Source organism: Arachis ipaensis, chromosome B5 (genome assembly GCF_059453495.1).
Source record: "Arachis ipaensis isolate K30076 ecotype BB chromosome B5, ASM5945349v1, whole genome shotgun sequence".
NCBI lineage: Eukaryota > Viridiplantae > Streptophyta > Magnoliopsida > Fabales > Fabaceae > Arachis > Arachis ipaensis.
Window position 1 is genome coordinate 9,065,811 of NC_142440.1, and position 19,010 is coordinate 9,084,820.

Consider the following 19,010-nt stretch of genomic DNA (forward strand, 5'->3'; position numbering starts at 1 on the left):
TTAATGCTGTTTGAATAAGCTATGAATCAGATCTTAGATAGAATCAATTTGGAAATGGAAAACATGTATCAACTTCATTAATGGTCCGCTTTATGATCAATGAATATGGATTATTATGTGAATAAACTATTCTTGAGTCTGTCTGCTACTTGAGGACACTACCTTTCACTAATAAGCTTTTTAGTTGTGATCACATGCCTTAACAAAGTCCACTCATTCCCCTTATTGTTATTATTATTGGAATTTTATTTATTCTTTAACAAATATTTAAGATTAAAAACTTGAAAATGATTAAGTATTACAATGGCAAACTTCTTAGACTGCTTGAATTAGTAATTATTAATATAGTTTATAACTAATATAATTGACATGTGCAACATGCGGAATTTCTTATTGATTTTTGCTTCATTTTAGTTGCTTATATGAATCAAATTATGATAAATACTAGTCGTTAACATAATGATTAGAATTTAGAACTCATTAAATAGTGAGATATCCTCTGCTTTAAATAAAGTTGGGTAAAAAACCTAAAAATCCTTCCCCTTCATTTCTCTTTCAAAGGATCAATAATGCTCAATGATTCAAAAGTTGTAATAGGCAAGTTTGCACAAAGTTTTCAATTGGAAAAGTTTCATATTTATCTCTTTAGCTTTTATTTTTCTCTCCTTTTATCAGTGCCAGATAGAAATATAGAATACATTTTCAATCTCACTAATCTTTAATAACTTTTCACTTGGCCTACTCTAAAATCATAGTGAATCAATCCTAAAGCTATTTTCTAATTTTAAATGTACAAATAAGTGAATAATATTAGATCATAGAAAATGAAAAACAATTAGCAATATTAGCAACAGACACAGAGAATAAGCAGTTTATGGCACTCACTTTCACACTATGATGAAAAGTGCACCCTTTATCTTTTGTTTTCTTTCTAATACAACTTTTATTTCTTCCACTTTGAGTCCATTCTAAAATATGGGTAGCAAACTAATAATTTCATATGAAAAACTTCTATATCAAACAAAGATAATAAGCCTTGCAAAATAGCACCAAGACGAAAAAGAGAATATATTTAATAAATATAAATAAGGCTTAAGAATTTTCCATGTCAGTCCACTCCCTTATCCTGTAGAAGCATTTTTTGGTGAACAGAATCTATATTATTAGTGGTGGATCCACAAGGACCTATAATATTAGATTTCACATGAATCTAAAATTTCATATATATATATATAAATACTATAAAGTATAAACCAAGCTCATTATACTCTCAGAAGAAGCTGGCAGTTGTTATTGCTGTGTCTGCTTCTCCTTCTTCCAAGTTTCCCGCTTTATGAATTGTATGAAAATGAATCTTTCTGAGTTTGCTTCTCTGTAACTCTGTCTCCAAAAGGGTCTCTCGGTTTGTATCTGCTGCTTTCTATTATTGTTTATTGAGTTGCAAGTTTTACTTTTTATCACTCACACACACAAAACCCGTTCTTTTTCTCACATGTTTTTGGCCTTTTTTTTTTGCAGTGCCATAGCCTATAAGGATTGCATTGTTCTCTTTTTTTTTTCTCGGTTTCTGAAAAAGTGGCATTCCTATAGCAGATGAATAACAACAGAGCACGCACCACTCTTCAGGCAATGAAAGCTCCTTTCAATGATGGTCGCAAAGTACATTTCATTCATTACCTTTCTTCCTCTACATTCTTTTTCTTCTACTTTTCGTTGTTCTCTTACTGCAAGATCTTAAGAAGAAAATTGTCATATGAGGTTGTAGGTTACTACAAGAAAACATTATTCTTATGGTTACATAGCTTAAAAGCTCCCAAAAGAGTTTTGATTTCAATGCTTAAACTACTTTAAACTGTAGTAGGCAGATAGAATTTCTCTTCCTCTTTTGAATATTATCCGAATCTGGAAAGTGGAAGCTTGGCTCTTTTACTTGTCATAAGAAACATATCAGAGGCTCTAGCTAGTTCTTTCTTTTTGCTGCTTTTCAAAGATTCTATCTCTGAATGTGCAAAGCAGGACAAGATGGAAAGTAGAGGGAGCAAAGCAATGCCTGCACAGAAAAATGGGCGTGGATCGAATCGAGAAAGGAAAATGGCTTTGATACAAGATGTATGTGATAATTTATTAGTGAAATAAATCTTCAGTACATACAGTAAATTAATGTTTTCAAACTTGACAGGTTGATAAGTTGAAGAGAAAGCTGAGACATGAAGAGAATGTGCATAGAGCATTAGAAAGAGCTTTCACAAGACCTTTGGGATCTCTTCCACGCCTTCCTCCTTATCTCCCTCCATATGTTAGTCCATTCATTCCTTCATCTTTTCCTTACTAGAACACAAATTTGAGCAATGTAATATGGTTTCTTACATACATAGATTGTTTGTAGTGTTGCATTGAAAATGAATTACAAGTAATGTTTTGTCCTTTTGTTTATAGACATTGGAGCTTGTGGCTGAGGTAGCAGTATTAGAAGAGGAAGTGGTTCGATTAGAAGAACAAGTTGTGAGTTTCAGACAAGGTTTATATCAGGAAGCTGTATACAGTTCCTCTAAGAGGAATCCTGAAAATTCCAGTGACGAAATTGATAACAATTCCAAACATCAAAGGTCAAAATCTTTGTCCCAATGTGAGCTTAATTCATCAGCTAGTCCCAATGGAAAACCATTTCATATGAAACAAGATTCGTTGTCATCCGTCTTGGAGGAGGGAAGAGGAAAGGAGAATAAGTTGTTTCATAGCCCTGTGAAGAGCAAGCAATCTCCAGAAAAGAAGGCTGCTAAAGTGATTACTCCAGTAAGGAAATCTCCAATGAAACAGCAATCATCTGAGAAATGTGTGGATCACTTAAAGTTGCAGGTACCAAACAGTATTTTTGTTCAATTGTTATCTGGATAACTGAATGAGTATTATGAGAGATGATTGTTCAATGATTTGTTTTTCCGGGTGTTTAGTTAGAGTGGAGATTAGTAGATCAAGAAAGAGCACAGAGTTCCTCAAGTTCGTCGGACGATAAGGCACCGGAAGTTGATAGCACACCCAACAGAGTTTCAGAGGATCTTGTCAAGTGTTTGTGTAGCATATTTTTGAGAATTGGCAAGGAAAAGGAACAGTTGAATGATCCTTATGGTATCTGTTCAGATTCCAAAACAAGAAGAGATGTTGGTGCATACAATAATCTGTGTGAGATTAAAGCCTCCAATGTTGATCTCAACCGAACAACAAATGCAGTGTTTCTGATCCACAGATTAAAGTAAGTTATATAAAGGGTTACTACTTACTACCTCTTCTTGGTTGTTATGTTCCTCTAATCTAATAAGCTTGTTCAGGTTTCTACTTGGGAAGCTTGCTTCTGTGAAATTGAAGGGTCTTACTCATCAAGAGAAGCTTGCATTCTGGATAAACACATATAATTCCTGCATGCTGAATGTAAGATATATAATTTGATATCATTAATATCTTAGCCTATGTAACATGTTGAGGATAATCAGCATAATGTTTTCTGGCTTGAATATTTGTGTAGGCATATTTAGAGCATGGCATTCCTGAAAGCCCTGAAATGGTTGTAGCACTAATGCAGAAGGTACAGACAGTGATCTATAAAATATTCCCTACATTTACTTTTCCAACAGTATTCTATAGCATATTAGACTAAAGCATTGGTTTGATCAAATTAACTAAGATTATAAAATGGTTATTATGCTAGGCAAGAATAATAGTTGGGGGCCAATTGTTCAATGCAATCACAATAGAGCACTTCATTTTGAGACTACCTTATCACCTCAAATTTGTAAGTATAGCATTGCACTTAGTTTTTGGTTTCATTTTCCTATGCTATTTTGTTGGTGATGCTTTTGTAGATTACAATGCATGATGACTTGAATTCTGATATTTGGTAAATGCGACAGACGTGCCCAAAAGCTGCAAGGAATGATGAGATGCAAGCACGAAGCATATTTGGGTTGGAATGGTCTGAGCCATTAGTTACCTTTGCACTTTCCTGTGGAAGCTGGTCTTCCCCTGCGGTATGTTTCTCTCAGCTTACAACACAATCCTGTTATGACTTTATGCATGTTCTTTCATTATTGGATCATGTTGTAAAAAAAATGTCATAGACATACAAAATATGTATTGTTTAATTTATTTTTAATATATATTTTAGAAAAATGGACAAATAGGTCCTTGAACTTTTGTCTCGCGGACATTTTCGTCCCTAACAATTGAAAAATACTTTTAAGTCTCTGACCTTCACAAAATTTGGACGGATCAGTCCCTGACAGAGGTATTTGGACGGAGGGACTGATCCGTCCAAGTTTTGTGAAAGTCAGGAACTTAAAAGTATTTTCCAATAGTCAGGGACGAAAATATCCGCGGGACAAAAGGTTAAAGACATATTTATCATTTTCTCTATATTTTATATACGATAGTTGTTAAAAGAAAAATCTTTTATTTCCTTTTAAAGTAATGGCATGCTGACTTACTCTTAGCATGTGATCAACTAGTCTGACAAAATATGACCTTCAGACCAAAGAAGTCACGTGTGGGGCAAACACTTTTCCTTTATATATATATAAGTTAAAAAATTGAATATATTTGCTTGGCTGGGTGAATTGATTGAACAAAATGTATGTTATTTTGATGTGAAGGTGAGGGTGTACACAGCATCAGAGATAGAAAATGAGTTAGAAGCAGCAAAGAGGGATTATTTGCAGGCGTCAGTTGGGATTACGAAGACAAAGAAGCTAATGATACCAAAGTTACTGGACTGGTATTTACTTGACTTTGCAAAGGACATGACGTCATTGGTGGATTGGGTGTGCCTCCAACTACCCTTTCAACTCAGAAAGGAAGCAATTGAATGCCTTGGCGGAAGGGGAACACATTCGGTGCAAGTCATGCCCTATGACTTCCGTTTCAGGTTGCTTTTACACCATTAACACTTGCTACACTCTTCACTCAACTCTTCCAAGGTTTCCGGAGTTTTGTACATTGGATAGTTCACATAGAAAGTACAGATTCAAAAGCATGTAACCTTTTTATTTTTTATTTATTTAGTAAAGGGTTTTTGGCCTTTAGGACGTTGCAGTTGGCATTAGTTGTAATGCTTTTATAGGCAGTTCCAGTAATAAGCGCAAGTGTGGTTAAACGTTAAGGGTGTATGAGCTTGCATCACTCTAGTTATTAATCTAATAAAACATTTGTGTAGGTAGGCAAGTGCCACCTTCTGTTTGCTTTTCAACTACCGTCCTCATGCATACTACTTTCCCGTATACATTTTTAAGAGGTGTGGGATGTCATTATGCGATTTGAGAAATCTAAAAGCAAAATACCCGTAACCAATTCAGTAATTAGCTCACTCGTTGACTTGAACAAATATAAACAGTTCAACCTTTTATGTATAGACTGAGAGACAAAGGCAACCACACAGTTCAACATTTTACGTATAGACTGATAGACAAAGGCAACCACAGATGGGAACAGTAAACCGGGCACCGTTGATCCAAGACCCTTTTCAACGATATCGCTGAGAAAAGGGTGTTCGTTAAGCAATTAAAAGAATTAAATTCTGCACAAAAGAATGAAAGATGATGTCTTGTTTACCCGAATGAATATATTACTGATAAAATCGCGCTCAATAACACTTTCTAACTCAAGGATGAATGAATGTTAGAATTACTGGAGACAACTCTCCATAATTACAGAAAATGCGTAATCAGTAATCACACATCATGATTCGCAAAATTGAAAGGAAAAAAAAAAAAGATAAAACCAAAAGAAAAGGCGGCAGGAGCCGAGACCACACAACTAATCACACAACTAAAGTAGTATACAAAATGGAAGAACTGTGGTTTTCCCAGATTACGAGCTTTTTCCAACCAGTTTTGCTTCTCTTTACAACAGCTTTCAGCTTTACTAGTGATACATGTTTACAGCAATTAAAATCACACATCTTAGTTAGTTAACCAAATGGCGAAGGAACTGGTCCTGCAGTTGCATCCGATCTTTTGATGCTTCCCATTCCACAGATGATGCATCCAGGGGCAGTCACGGCTGAAAATTTGGCTCCACATAAATCACATACATCATATCCAATGGTCGACAACCTGCTTAGAGTAGCAGAACAAAATTGCGAAGGGTCTTCCAATGGATCAATAGACTTGTTGGTCAAGCCCCTCTGAACACACAAGTCGATCAGGCTCCTAAATTCATCTTGTTTGCTTGGAGGTGCTTTAGAGAACAGCAGTTCGAGCATTTGCTTGGAATATGCATAATTCTGCACCTCCATGTTTCGTTTGATGGCAGTTCGAATGCAATTTATTCTGTGCTTAGCCAGAAGAGGTAATGAGCCCAGATGGCGCGAAAGTCTTGCCATCTCATCTTTTGCACTGATTGCACTAGGACCATGGACCCTTTGCAGACGTCCAATTTCCTGCATTCATGAAGAAAGCTATTTGAAGTGGACAAATATATGATTGTTAAGGTAGGAGGTAAACTGCTCCCATTGCTTTCTTAATTAAACAAGCATCAACGTCAAGGAAAACTACCACGATGGTAATGATGCCTTATGGAAACAGTTCATTTATCTAATTTGTTATTTTGGTCAGAATGCATTCATTCTATCTATGTTTCTAAGATTTGAGGCATGATGACAGTACCTGAAGAAGAGTGACAGCTATCTTGTATTGAGCACAGATTGTTGCCTGAGCTTTTATATCACTTCCACGGGATTGTTCCTTAGCCAGTGCAAGAAAAGCCTCATCAAAGCAAGACAACGCATCCGAAAGATGATTTAGCTCAAGGTGAGCCAGTCCAGTCTTGAAGCATACTGAAGCAGCAGCCCCTCGGGGAACCTGACACAGGAGTCATGAGATTGGAAACAAATAATGAAAAATCGTACTTGCTGAACAATAGGAAACTGGAACTAAAACAGGTTTTTACTCTAGTTAAAAGTGTTGGTCATTCAACATCTATATGGATGCCTATCATGTATATATTTATACCTGTCCAGGTCGTACGGTAGAAGGTGGAGAACTAGCTTGAGAAGGCTTTCCTGAATCAGCAGAATTTGGTACTCCAAGTACACTAAGATCAAGAGGTTGGGTGGAAATTGATGTCTGTGGCTGCAATTGGGGCATGACTGCAGCCTGAGTTGAGGGTTGTGGTGGGACACCACCATCCGGAAGTCCTATAGACTCAATTGGAACAACAGGTTGTTGACCAGCTTGAGGGGGAACAGCACCTTGACGGCTGAAATCAGCTCCAGAAGCATCAACCTGGCTAGGAGTCCTGCTGCTGTCATTCCCTTGGATAAATTTGGAGAGATATGTCCCAACAGGAGCCAATGTTGCAGCAACCTGCAGGGAATCCCTTGTATTCTGAAAGAAGTCCTCTGGAATAGGTCCTGCCTTAAGTCCTCCACCTACGGACCCCGTAGTTGGCTGTGAAATTGGTTCTGGCCGAGTAAATGCATCGGTACCAAACAGGTCACCAGCAGCTGAAACAGAAGCAGCCGTTCCGGCTGGTGCAACCATGCCGGCAGGAGCTTGTAGGGAGGAAATCTGGCCAAACTCCTGGCTCCCACCACTTAATGATGCCCTGCTCCTTGACGGAGCTAACCCTTCACCAAGTTTAAATTTACTAGTGGCTTCTTTAAGCTTATTGACATCCACTGTAGATGAGGAAATGGGTTTGTCTCGAATTCTAACACGTATTTTTCTGGTTTTTGATGCTCCTTCTTCATCACTACTGCTACCATCAGCAGCAGCTCCATACATGGATTTCTTAAATTCTTCTTCTGCTTTAGCTTGTTCAGCAGAGGAACTGGCAATCTGTTTATTAAGGGTTTCCAGACCCATTAATGAATCACCTTTGGAATTTTCAACCCCCTTCAATTGGTTAGTCATGGATTCAATGGAGGATGCAAGACCATTTGCTTTAACATCATTACCTGCTGGGATGAAGGATTTAACCAAGCTATCTTCCCTTACCTCTACAATGTTTCCTCTTCCTTTAATTGAGCCTAAATACACTCCAATATGATCTACAATAATAGATGGAATTGTACCATCATCAGTCTTCATATATGGTGTTACCTCAGCAGCAAGCTCCCACTGAGGTATATCCTTTGCAGTAGTAGGGGTTTTAATTTCCCAGTTTCCACCACCCCATTCAGGTCCTTTAGGAACCATACTTTCTGCGGCAAAGTTAGCAAATATGCCTTGTGTCCATCCAGTAGATCGAACTCGTAAAATCCTCTCACAATATCGCCTCAATTCTGAATCAAGATCTTCTTCTTCCAACTTCTGAGCAAGGCGCCTCATGGCACTTGGATTCAGGTGGCATATAAACAGATCAAGCATACTTTCGTAATCAGCTATGACTTCAAAGGTTTCTTTTGCTCTATCAAACTGACCAAACCTGTAAGAGATCTCAAATTACAAAAGTGTGGGCAAAAATTTCTATATCACACTACCATGTAATTAAAGGATCATCAATAGTATGAGCACTGCTAGAATATTAGGTAATGTCTTATTGTTTGTGGGTTCCAGCTTGAATAAGTAGTCCTTGACATATGAATCCTTTATTTTAAATTATCATATTGGTTATATGAGGTCTAGCATAATTAAATAGTGATAAAATTTGGTAAAATCTATCTATCATTGGCTTTGGCTCCTATTAACATGTTAATGAGTTAATCAACCTATATGTTAGGCAGCTCTAGTTCATTCACACTCTTGCTATATTAATTCACACAAGAATAAAAAACAATTATGAAAATATAATTATTGAGGAGATGCAATATATTAATTTTATGCATCAGCAATTAACTATTGACTGGGACAATGAAGTAGAACCAAACACAAGCAATATTGAAAGAAAAGTAATAGCTAATGGAGCATACTTTCAGTGTAGGTATTAGTTTGAAGAGGTATAAAGAGCCTATCATATGTACAATAAAATTTGCTAGTCAACCTACCTGATACAGGCATAACCCAACTGCCTGAACTGATGAAATAAATGCGATGTAGGAGGACATCGTGGATAATCTCTTGAACGCAGAAATTCATCTTTCAAAACAGATAAAGCAGTGGAAAACTTCAGAGCTTTCACAGCATAGACACCTCGCATCACCTAAGGTCACACCTCAACAAGATTAGATAGGCCATAACTAAAGTGGCAGGACAAAAGAATTTCATCATTACCTGGGTGAACTGTGGACCTGATTGGGATAATGACACTGCCAAATCTCCACAAACTGGAGAACCTCTGGAAAGGATGTCGAGAGACCTTGGTGTTATGCGCAGGCTGTCAAACCTTCATACACATAATAATTTACAGTATTAGTCATTACCAACTTTCATGATAAAGAAATGTAAAAACACAACTTTATGTCTAAAACTTTATAAGATATAGAAAGAAGCTAGATTTTTCCTAAGGATGTCCTAATACATATGTGGTAGAGAAGGAAACCTTGACGTTATTTGGTATAGTATTTCTGACAAGTCAAGTTTCTGCTCAAAAGTTTGCTGCATTGTAGCAAATCCGATGAGAAGAGGCTCAAGAAGACCAACAAGACAGCTTTTAATCTCAACCCCCTTCTTCTGTCTGGGATTTATTTCTGTGGGGCTAGCAAGCAACAATCGATCATTCAATGCACCAACCAAGACTGAGAAATTAAAAGAAAAAAAAAAATCATTAGTACAATACCCTACAATATTTTGACAGAATAAAACATCCAAAGCAGATGGCTAAGATACAATGACATCCCAGCATGCAGTAACAGTTACCTGCATAAGGCATACTAATTGAGAGGATAGTCCTAGCTTTCCCATCCCAACCAAGTATACTGATAGCAGTGGCAGTAGAAAAAAGAAGGGCAGGTCCAACCCATAAGAGTGATCTAAAGTGGGCAACAGTTAAGGCTTTAAAAGCAAGGTAATCCACATGACAAGTACAATTTAAGGTCTGCTCAGCCAAGTAGGAAGAAAGTGGAAAGGTATAAATAAAGAACACTGAAAATGATCTTCAACAGAATTCCTGGCTTTGAGTGCAAGTGAGTAGAGTTTATTTTCCACTTTCTCATTCATGTTATCTGGGCTAATTTAAATGTGAATAAATGGTTAGTTGATTTTAAACTTTATAAAAGAGAGTAAGAAACAAATTATAAGGATATTGAAGGAAGTCCCTTGTCAAAATTTGTAGAAGTGCCTGCAAGTATATCGAGAGCTGCTGAAACTATAAGAACTCTATGTGTTGTTAAAATTCCTGCAACATGTCCCCTAAGAGTCTCTTGCCAGTGCACCTGTCAAATTTGAACAAAAATGATCTGTTACCAATCAGAACCATAATCAGGGCCCTTTAATAACACTTTTTTTTATATATGTATTCTCGAAAACAAATAATACTAGAACTAAGGACTTTTATGAAGGAAGGCAAGGATTAAAAAGTTGCATTCTCATTGTGAGTGATACGAAAGAACTTTATTTTTTTTTATGCAAATTACAAAAAGGTTTTCACTGTTATAACAACAGAGCAAGCTCTAAGTTTGTAGTTAATAATTAAATAAGCATGGTTTTGAACAGTACCTGCAGTACAATCTCATGTCTTCTCAATTTGATTGACTTTTTGCCCTCACCCTTGGTTGATATATAGTGACCATCAGAAGTTGAATTTGAAGTTGAAAGGCGGTATCCTTGTATGAGCTTTACTAATCCAATCTGGTTCCCATGAGTAGCAAACATCAAAGTTGAATCTACAACCAAAAGGACAATTTTCAATATTTTATACCTAACAATAAACTACTGCTAAGCGCATAATGACTGTTTATGGGTAGAAAGGGATCTATTGACCCCATATTAAGACTTGACGCAGTTATGGTTAATGATTTTTGTCTAGATAATTATTTAATAAATTCAACTGCCAAAATATGATTAAATATTATTGGGACAAAATATAATTATTTTAACACTAAATACATTTACTTTTATAGAAAAAGAAATTTGATTAAGATAAGAATGAACATAAGAGGATGAGACAGATAGTAAATGTTCAAGACCTAACAAACAAAAACATGTGACACACCAATATCCATTTAGGTTTCAGCTAAGAGAACACCCTTAATCGGACCTTTTGTTGAGCCCTAAATGGGGGCCAAAAAGGTGATCATGTAGCAGATAAAATCAATAGTTTAAAAAGAATTATTAAAATAATGGATTTTGTGAAAATTTTAGTCCAATTAAGGAGTTTGTGAAAATTCATATCCTAAATGGTAATTCATTTGTGTAAAATGTTTATTAATATCATTGTCAATAGATCCCATGCATACAAACAGTGTACTCAAGTACCTAATGGAGTAGAAAAGATCCGATCAACTTCAGTCTCAAACAGAAATGGCGTAGGACCACGAATTGAGCCAACATTAGTTTCTGTAGGTTGGTCTTCCTGGAAAGCTTTTTCAATTTCCTTAGGATCCTGCAAGGCCCCTCCTGGTAGAACATACAATGCCAACCCTGTCTTGTCATCATCGAGAATGGCAAATTGGTTTTCATTGGGACCAATAAATGCTGCATCTCGACCTACAAGACAATCGAATTATTATGTCACATAAAGCATGACCAGCAATAGAAAAGAAATACATTCCACACGTGGAAGTACCTTTCACTGTGCTGCTTTTACTATTTGCTGTCTCTGCGACAGTATTTTCCCAGTACAGCACAACTTCATTTGTAGCACCACTAAATTCATAAACTATAAGAAACAGGCGTTGCTTTTTACTGTAAATCAAGTATTTTGCATGATACTCCACGTTCCCAGGAATCTATACAAGGGGATAAGCATTAGAAGGTTGAATACAGGATTCCTTTTCACTTACAACACCCACAGGAATCATAGTATCTACACAAATCTATACAAGTTACAGGGACAAGATACATGTTAAATATACTATACTCTCCACATTACCGAATTATAGAGCTTCCTGTAGATACTCTCAGATCCAGATGAGAGATTATGTGCCACAAGATTTGGTCCATCCACAAAGAAAGCCCTGACAGGATAATGAAGAACTCGGTTTGCTTTGCTAAAGAAATTTAGCTCCAAATGAAATGGCTGGCAGTGCATAAATTGTATCAGTAGAATGAACCCAACAGAAGTAAGGACAGGCAATCAAGTACCAGAATCAGATCGCCAAAGGGATCATACCTGGACAACTGGAATGTCCTTCAGGTGATGCTTGGTATCCAAAACAGTGATCAAGGGCAAGCGAGATATCGGAGTACTTTTTGCATGGCCTTCCATGAAATGCTACAAGGACAACGTGGAGTAAGGGAACATACAACAGCATCCACCAAATTTCGTGATCAGAATTCAGGTAAGCTATTGAATCCTTCTGACTTGAGGCTTATAAGAAAGACAAAAAAAATATGAAAGTAACATACACTGTAAAGAAAAGCTTTCCTTGCAATGTCTGATATCGTAAGATGACCGTGGCTGGAAGAAGGAGTGAGATTGTCAATGACGGCAGAAGATAATTACATGTCACATGCTTCATGTACTATATAATGGCAGGAGAAAATAATCAATATTGAGTTGCAAAAGCATTTGTAATGGTTTCAAAACTCGAACTAGTTAGTTAAGGCTTAATCTCCAACAGAAGTTTATGGAAAATCAATCCCATGGGAAGCAGCATGATATGCATAGTGACACGCTAATATTACGAAATTGTCACAGCAAAATCTAACAAGCAGGAACAGATATCAAGTACAATTTCAGATATATGCTATTCAGTATATACCCAATCAACCTTCATGACCATAAATCAAAGCAAAAACATTGGGGGCATTTGAGTGAAATCATATAATTAACCGATTGAATTCAAGCCCCATTTTTCTATATAGTTCAGGTGGCTTATTTTCATCTACCTAATTTCAAATGCCAACTCACCCTTTCAGATGATGTTCTTGTAGTTGAGCTTGAAGCTGATGATCAGCTAAAACTCCAGAGGATCCCAAGGCTGCCAATTTTTCCTTTAACACAGATGCTGCATAGCAATTCTACTATTAACATATGTGGAAAGGAATAGACAGAGAAAAGGCAAATATTCAATAAACATGACACGCATGGTTCTAATAGAAGCAAAAGAGAACACACAGCATGCAACAGTAACTTCATAAAATAAGTACAATTATGTGCATCACAAATGAGTATATATACACATAGATACAAACATATATGATAGAAATTTAAATGACTAAATTAAGCCTTGCAATTGAAGACATTCCACAGCATTAGGTGGTTTGGACATGTTGAGAGAAGGTCAAACGAGCATCTAGTTAGGAGGAATCAGATTAAGTACAGACATGATCCATGACTGGACACAATAGCATTGTTTGATCCATATAGCCAACCACAACTAATGGGCTAATAATTTGTTGTTGTTGTGAAGACATTACATAAAATTGTGCACTAAAAGGAAATTCAAATAGAATATTATGAAATATATTTATGAAAGGTAAGAAGAAAAGAGAGGGGGGGGGGATAAATCACATGCCACAAAAAAAATAAACATGAAAGCTCAGTGAATATTATGAAGCATCATAATGACAAGTGGAAGTATAGTGGAAAACAAACCAAACACAAATTGTAGAAGTTTTTATTTCTTCAAAATTCAAATAGCAAACATTCTGAAATACTAAGGACATTAACTGTGATTCCAGCTAAATAAAAACAATTACCTGACGATCCCCGTGCACTTTGCAAAACTGCAAAAAGTTGCTTTCTCCCTTCTCTACTGGATGTGGCCTTACTTTTAGAAGGGTCTCCACTTGGTACGTTCTGATAAAATGAACACCAAATTTATATTTACTATATTCACTTGCAAGCAAAATATAAGAAGTGTAAGGTCACACGTAACTGCAAACACTAGTGCTGCTAAATTAGATTTTGGATGAAATTCTAAAGTTTTAATCCGTGGTAAGGGATACACTGCTTCTCCACCCTGTTGCGAAAGGATGCGAGGAATATCCAGTGATTCAATTGCTGCATCAGAAAGTAGTATCTGTTAGAAACCAAATTTACTGAAATGAAAAACAGAATAGTGAAGCAACAGAAAACTTAGAATACAATTAATATAGGCGACACAAGCTTTCAAAAACAGAGGAAATACAGAGTACAGTCAGTAAGAGTTAAGATAGCTACCGGCAGTCTCAAAAAAATTTGCCTGCACAGGAGGTCTGTTAGGATTAACTATAACCCGTGTTTTCCAAACTTGCAAATTCCCATCCCTCGTTACTGTTACAAGTAAACGCAACAAGGCTAGCCAAGCAACTGATGTTATCGGCTGTGAGCTAACTTGTGTTCTGAAATAGCAATAATAAAATGCACAGATCCAAAGTCAAGAACAAGAGCAACAGAAACTTCAAGCCTCATGTTAAACATTGCCAACAACTGGCTGGAAAAAAAATGAAAAACAAATGCAAAAGAGAGCATAACTATTACCCTAGGTTGCTCAATTACAGAATGAGAAAACATCAACCATAGGTAAATTACAGCCACTCACATTCCAATCAAACTAGGTCTCTCAGTTGATACATCCCATGCCAGAAGTGTACCACGTCGATCACCAACAAAAATCCATTCGAGAGTTGGATGAAATGCAAATGCACCAGCTCCATTGAGCTTTATAGTATTATTATCAACTGGAGAGAAAACAATAAGTAATAAAACTAAAGTTATGATGTTCAAGAGAAATATAAACCACATCAGCAGGAACAAGAAGCATGGTAAATTATCTCACGTTGCAGAGTGTAATGAACGGCATAGGTGTGAATGTTATATGCTCGAATCAGACCTTCTGCATAAGCAACATACTAAAACAAAAAAAGCAATTAAGTCAAGAAGGAAATGTTTGAAGCACCACTAGAAGAAAGACCAATAACTATATCTTTCTTGCAGCAGAAATACAAATAAGATGAACTACATATAATTAAACATATTACCAGAACGGGGAGGCGAGGATGACAGGCAATATTCACAATAGGCTTCTTCAAATCTGTCTTTATTTTTGTGGGTGCTTTGCCACCTTCAACAGTTCCAACAACTTCATTTATGCAAAAACAGACAAAGCAACAAAATTGTTACATAAGTATCAAATTATTGACAACAGCATATCTATCTCCACAGATAGAAACCAGACATCTAACCTGTCACACTCATTCGTTTATGAAAGCCAAAAAACACAACAGGTTGTAGTGGGGTCAAAGCCATATGGACTTCTGTATCAGAAGAAATTTGGTCTGTCTTCTTCTCTGGTGAATGCAATACAAATGTTTGCTCTAGGTCAAAATCACAAGTTCGTAGCGTACAATCCTACAGATAAAAATCCAGCAGTTGTAAGTATAAGAAACTTCACAGTCACAACATACAAAAGAGTATAGAACAGGATTGAGAGACACTATATTCAGAAAGAATTACTCTCAAACATATAAAAGAGTACGACACTGTGAACCATATAGCTTTCCCGTTTTTCTCGGTCTTGTTCTACCTTTTAGCTATTGAACCACCCTGCGCATAATCTGTTTTAATAGGACATGTACAAGCCTTTTCCATATAACCTAAGATGAGACAACCATTTTTACACAAAAAAGCTGTATCCAAACTATGTTTAATGCATGTATTCTTAATCCTAACTTGTTTAGTATATTCACTAGTCCAATACAATATCCTGATATCTGCAAGATTAAAATTTGTTTTGTAGTCTTTATATCATCCAACACTTCGTCCCACATGGTTGCTGCCACAAAATTGTGTGGTAAATTTTTTCCTGAAGCTTGGGAGGTGCTTTTTATCTTTTATCACAAATAACGGTTGAAGCACTCCTCCATTCATCCACCTAGTTTGAAACCTATAGTTTACACCTATCTTTATTTTCGAATTCCCATCACCGCCATGAACTAAGAAATCTAGTCAAAGAATTATTTTAAACAATAGTTTTATCCACATAAACAACCAAGCAAAGTTTACTAGGCTCAACCTGGAGGATTGCAATCACAGTGTGCCCACTTGTAGGACTATAAGACATACGGACAACAGGTGCGCCAATGTCAAGAGCAGAAATCTTGCTTCCTGTTAATGCATCAAATTCTGCATATATGGAAAGCATACAAATAAGTAAGGGAAAAATCGCCAAAAGAATGTAAAATAGCAGGGGAAGGAAACAGCACACAAGAAAGGTAAGACTACTCCACACAATCAACTCACAAGAATTAACTTGGGAAATCGATGGCTCATATACCATGCAATAATAAAAGATTGTTCTTATTGGTACATACCTTCAAACACAAAAGCTTTATGAGTAAATCTAGCAATATAAATCTAGCACTTCTGTCATAGTAGTTATGAATTACTGGCACATCCGCCTAATTCTGGATAGGTTTTTTAATTCAACACTGAACAATGACTTTAAAGGCTTGCTTGAAAAGTCAAATTGGACACAGCTTATTCATAACTGAAGCACTAAATCTAAAACAGCAAACGTAATCTTAAACTTGTGCATATGTTGCATTGCTTCATATGTATTTGTTTCTTTATTCTTGGGGAGAGATTAATGTAACGGAAGGATTAAATGCTCCAAAACAGCATGAAATGACAAAAAAAAACAACAAAACCTTTTCCACTAAGTAGGATCATACATGGATCAAATGATGCTGCTATCTCATATCATACAAGAAAATACTCCTAACAGAATGAAAAACAACATCTGAAATGGGACTGGGAAAAAAGAGAGAGGTTATATTAAAACATTAAACCATGAAAAAAATCACGAGAATAAAAATCCATGTTAAGTCTTAGATTTCAGAAGATTAATAGTTGACTCCAAATTGGCAAGTTGGAGACATGCAGGCTTGAATCATGCTTTTGGGGGCACTGAGTCAAGGGATATAAATAGAATTACATGGCACAAAAACTCAAGGTGAGGACCTAGTATTCTAAATAGAGTGATGAGTAGAATTATCATCCACCACTATGGATATAATTCAAGAAAAATTTCTAAAGTAATCATAATCAGTTGTCCCAGCTCCAAACAAGCTTCAAGAAGAATGATTGATAATGCTTCAGATAAGAATAGGCGAAGCCATACCAACTCATCAGCTAATAAGAACCAATCAAAACTAAGAACCATGGCTTAGTTTTGGTTTACTTAAATTTATAAGCTACGAAGTACAGTTCGGTTCAAGGCTGAAGCACAAAATCAACTACACTATAGCTTGAACACAGATCAATTCAGGAGCATAAGTAGCTTATGCCACGCACATCCTCGTAACTTCTGATCCACAATCATAATAAGAACCGAATTTCATCTTCAATCACAGCTCAACAAGCAACGATCCAACAACATAGAACTTATCCGATTACACAATTATCTAAGGTTCCATAATTAAAAAAAAAAAAAGCAAAATACAAGAGAGAGCGGGAGCGATGGTGCGTAGTTACTGACCGACGATGTAGGTTCCGATGGCGACGGCGACGAGCGCCTGGTAAGGATGGAAGGTGGCAGCATGAGGCTGCAGAGGCCTGACGCCACGCCCTACATGGCGCAGATCCAGATGCTGCAACGTTGTCCACTCCATGGATCCGGTTCGGTTCTTGGAAGCCAATCTCAGAACATCTAATACAACTCCATCGTTAAATTGCGGATTCCCATACGGGAACGGGATCAAGAGGATTCAGATCTTGCTCGAAGTTCAGTACAGATGCTACGTGAGCTTGGAATCGGAACAACGATCTGTACTGTAACTGAAATGGAATTGGAATAACGAGGAATTGCAGATCGCAGAGCAGAAGCAAAAACCACTCCAAATTCAAACCGGGGGAGAAGGTTGAAAATGGGAAGAACGAAGAAGAAATGATGCAGGAATGACCATCGCCAACAGTCCAACACTGGCCCCTAGTAGTGGGCTGATATGATCCTGTAGGCCCATGGGCTGAAATTTGGATCCAGCAGTCAGCACAGGCCTCACAAAATGTATCGCCTTCTGCCCAATTTTCCCAGAGTCCTTACTTATTAAATGTTAGTTTGCTATGACCAAAAGTTTAAAAAGTGTACTGGGTTTAATAATTAAGAGTGTGCCTATAGTAGGGTGTAAACTATACCAAAAAAAAAAAGTAGGCCGTAACTTGACCAAAAAAAAGTCAGTTTCAATTAACTAAGAGTAAAATAATTACATTAGTAACTAATTTGGGTAGTCTAGTAGTTAGTTTACTAATCTATTTAAATAAGTATTACATATTCGAATCTTATGTTATGCATGAAACAGCAAACCCTTAAATAAGTTTTTTTAACGTTGAGTTTATTCATATTAGACAACACCTAGGAAGTACGGACACCTTTTTTTATTTGTCGCTTCCATGTGTCGGACACATTTTAGACACGACATTCATAGACATTCATTCGATACACGTGTCTTTTGTGTCCAACCGTGTCTTAATAAAAACTCTGGACACATTTAAACACACCAAAATATCATTACGTGTCAACGTATCCAATTTTATTCTTAACATGTATTTTTAAAATAAATTTAAAAATAATATATATTATTAATTATTAAAATACAAAATATTTTAAATATTTATATAATTAAAAACTTAAAAATAATTACTAAATTAATTATATTTTATATATATGTCGTATGCCCGTATCTTATAAGAGTTTTAAATTTAGAGTGGAAATGTGTATCCAAACCTGAAAAAGGAAGAAAGAAAAGAAAGGCGCATGATTCTACTCAATTTGCAATAACATACGCTGTCTGACCTTCTCTTTAATTTATGATATTACATTGGGAGGATAAATTTTTTACTTATATTAAGAATTTTTGTATGAAATACAAGAATGTTTAATCATTTTAATATTTTATACTGTTATGATAATTATTTTGGTATTTTATACTGTTGTAAAAAATTATAATTATGTAAAAATTGATGTTTTATAATAATTTTTTTAATTGTATAAAAACAAA

The 19,010-nt window shown here is 36.2% G+C and overlaps 2 protein-coding genes across 3 annotated transcripts; one reads left to right on the forward strand and one right to left on the reverse strand.

Moving 5' to 3' along the window:
- The first annotated feature begins 1,105 nt into the window (after positions 1–1,105).
- Positions 1,106–5,236, forward strand: LOC107640078 (ternary complex factor MIP1 leucine-zipper protein (Protein of unknown function, DUF547)). Of its 2 annotated transcripts, none has more exons than XM_088488917.1 (11): positions 1,106–1,402; positions 1,519–1,659; positions 2,017–2,109; positions 2,180–2,296; positions 2,437–2,856; positions 2,952–3,250; positions 3,327–3,426; positions 3,521–3,580; positions 3,704–3,787; positions 3,906–4,022; positions 4,644–5,236. In XM_088488917.1, the coding sequence occupies exons 2-11, from the start codon at positions 1,594–1,596 to the stop codon at positions 4,932–4,934; spliced, it is 1,647 nt and encodes a 548-aa protein (XP_088345043.1). In that variant the 5' UTR covers positions 1,106–1,402; positions 1,519–1,593; the 3' UTR covers positions 4,935–5,236. The 2 variants fall into 2 exon arrangements, with proteins under 2 accessions (XP_088345043.1, XP_088345042.1); XM_088488916.1 differs by having other exon boundaries at positions 1,264–1,402; positions 2,014–2,109.
- Positions 5,237–5,598: 362 nt separating this feature from the next.
- LOC107642790 (Transducin/WD40 repeat-like superfamily protein) lies at positions 5,599–17,933 on the reverse strand. The gene is made up of 24 exons (XM_016346264.3): positions 17,492–17,933; positions 16,028–16,137; positions 15,198–15,363; positions 14,994–15,094; positions 14,792–14,864; positions 14,555–14,693; positions 14,194–14,354; positions 13,910–14,034; positions 13,731–13,830; positions 12,940–13,036; positions 12,435–12,486; positions 12,199–12,300; positions 11,959–12,105; positions 11,653–11,815; positions 11,343–11,573; positions 10,584–10,750; positions 10,172–10,300; positions 9,786–9,903; positions 9,469–9,664; positions 9,201–9,312; positions 8,975–9,129; positions 6,999–8,415; positions 6,654–6,848; positions 5,599–6,427 (listed from the first exon to the last, which is right to left on the reverse strand). The coding sequence occupies exons 1-24, from the start codon at positions 17,622–17,624 to the stop codon at positions 5,957–5,959; spliced, it is 4,860 nt and encodes a 1,619-aa protein (XP_016201750.1). The 5' UTR covers positions 17,625–17,933; the 3' UTR covers positions 5,599–5,956.
- Between the last annotated feature and the right edge of the window lie 1,077 nt (positions 17,934–19,010).

Coding starts and splice junctions, on each gene's coding strand:
- LOC107640078 (XM_088488916.1), top strand. CDS start 1,594: ATGAATAACAACAGAGCACGCACCACTCTTCAGGCAATGAAAGCTCCT. Junction 2,110..2,179: donor AAATGGCTTTGATACAAGAT/GTATGTGATAAT, acceptor CAAACTTGACAG/GTTGATAAGTTGAAGAGAAA. Junction 3,427..3,520: donor ATAATTCCTGCATGCTGAAT/GTAAGATATATA, acceptor ATATTTGTGTAG/GCATATTTAGAGCATGGCAT.
- LOC107642790 (XM_016346264.3), bottom strand. CDS start 17,624: ATGGAGTGGACAACGTTGCAGCATCTGGATCTGCGCCATGTAGGGCGT. Junction 15,364..16,027: donor CTGTGATTGCAATCCTCCAG/GTTGAGCCTAGT, acceptor TTTTATCTGTAG/GATTGTACGCTACGAACTTG. Junction 15,095..15,197: donor TAAACGAATGAGTGTGACAG/GTTAGATGTCTG, acceptor GCATAAATGAAG/TTGTTGGAACTGTTGAAGGT.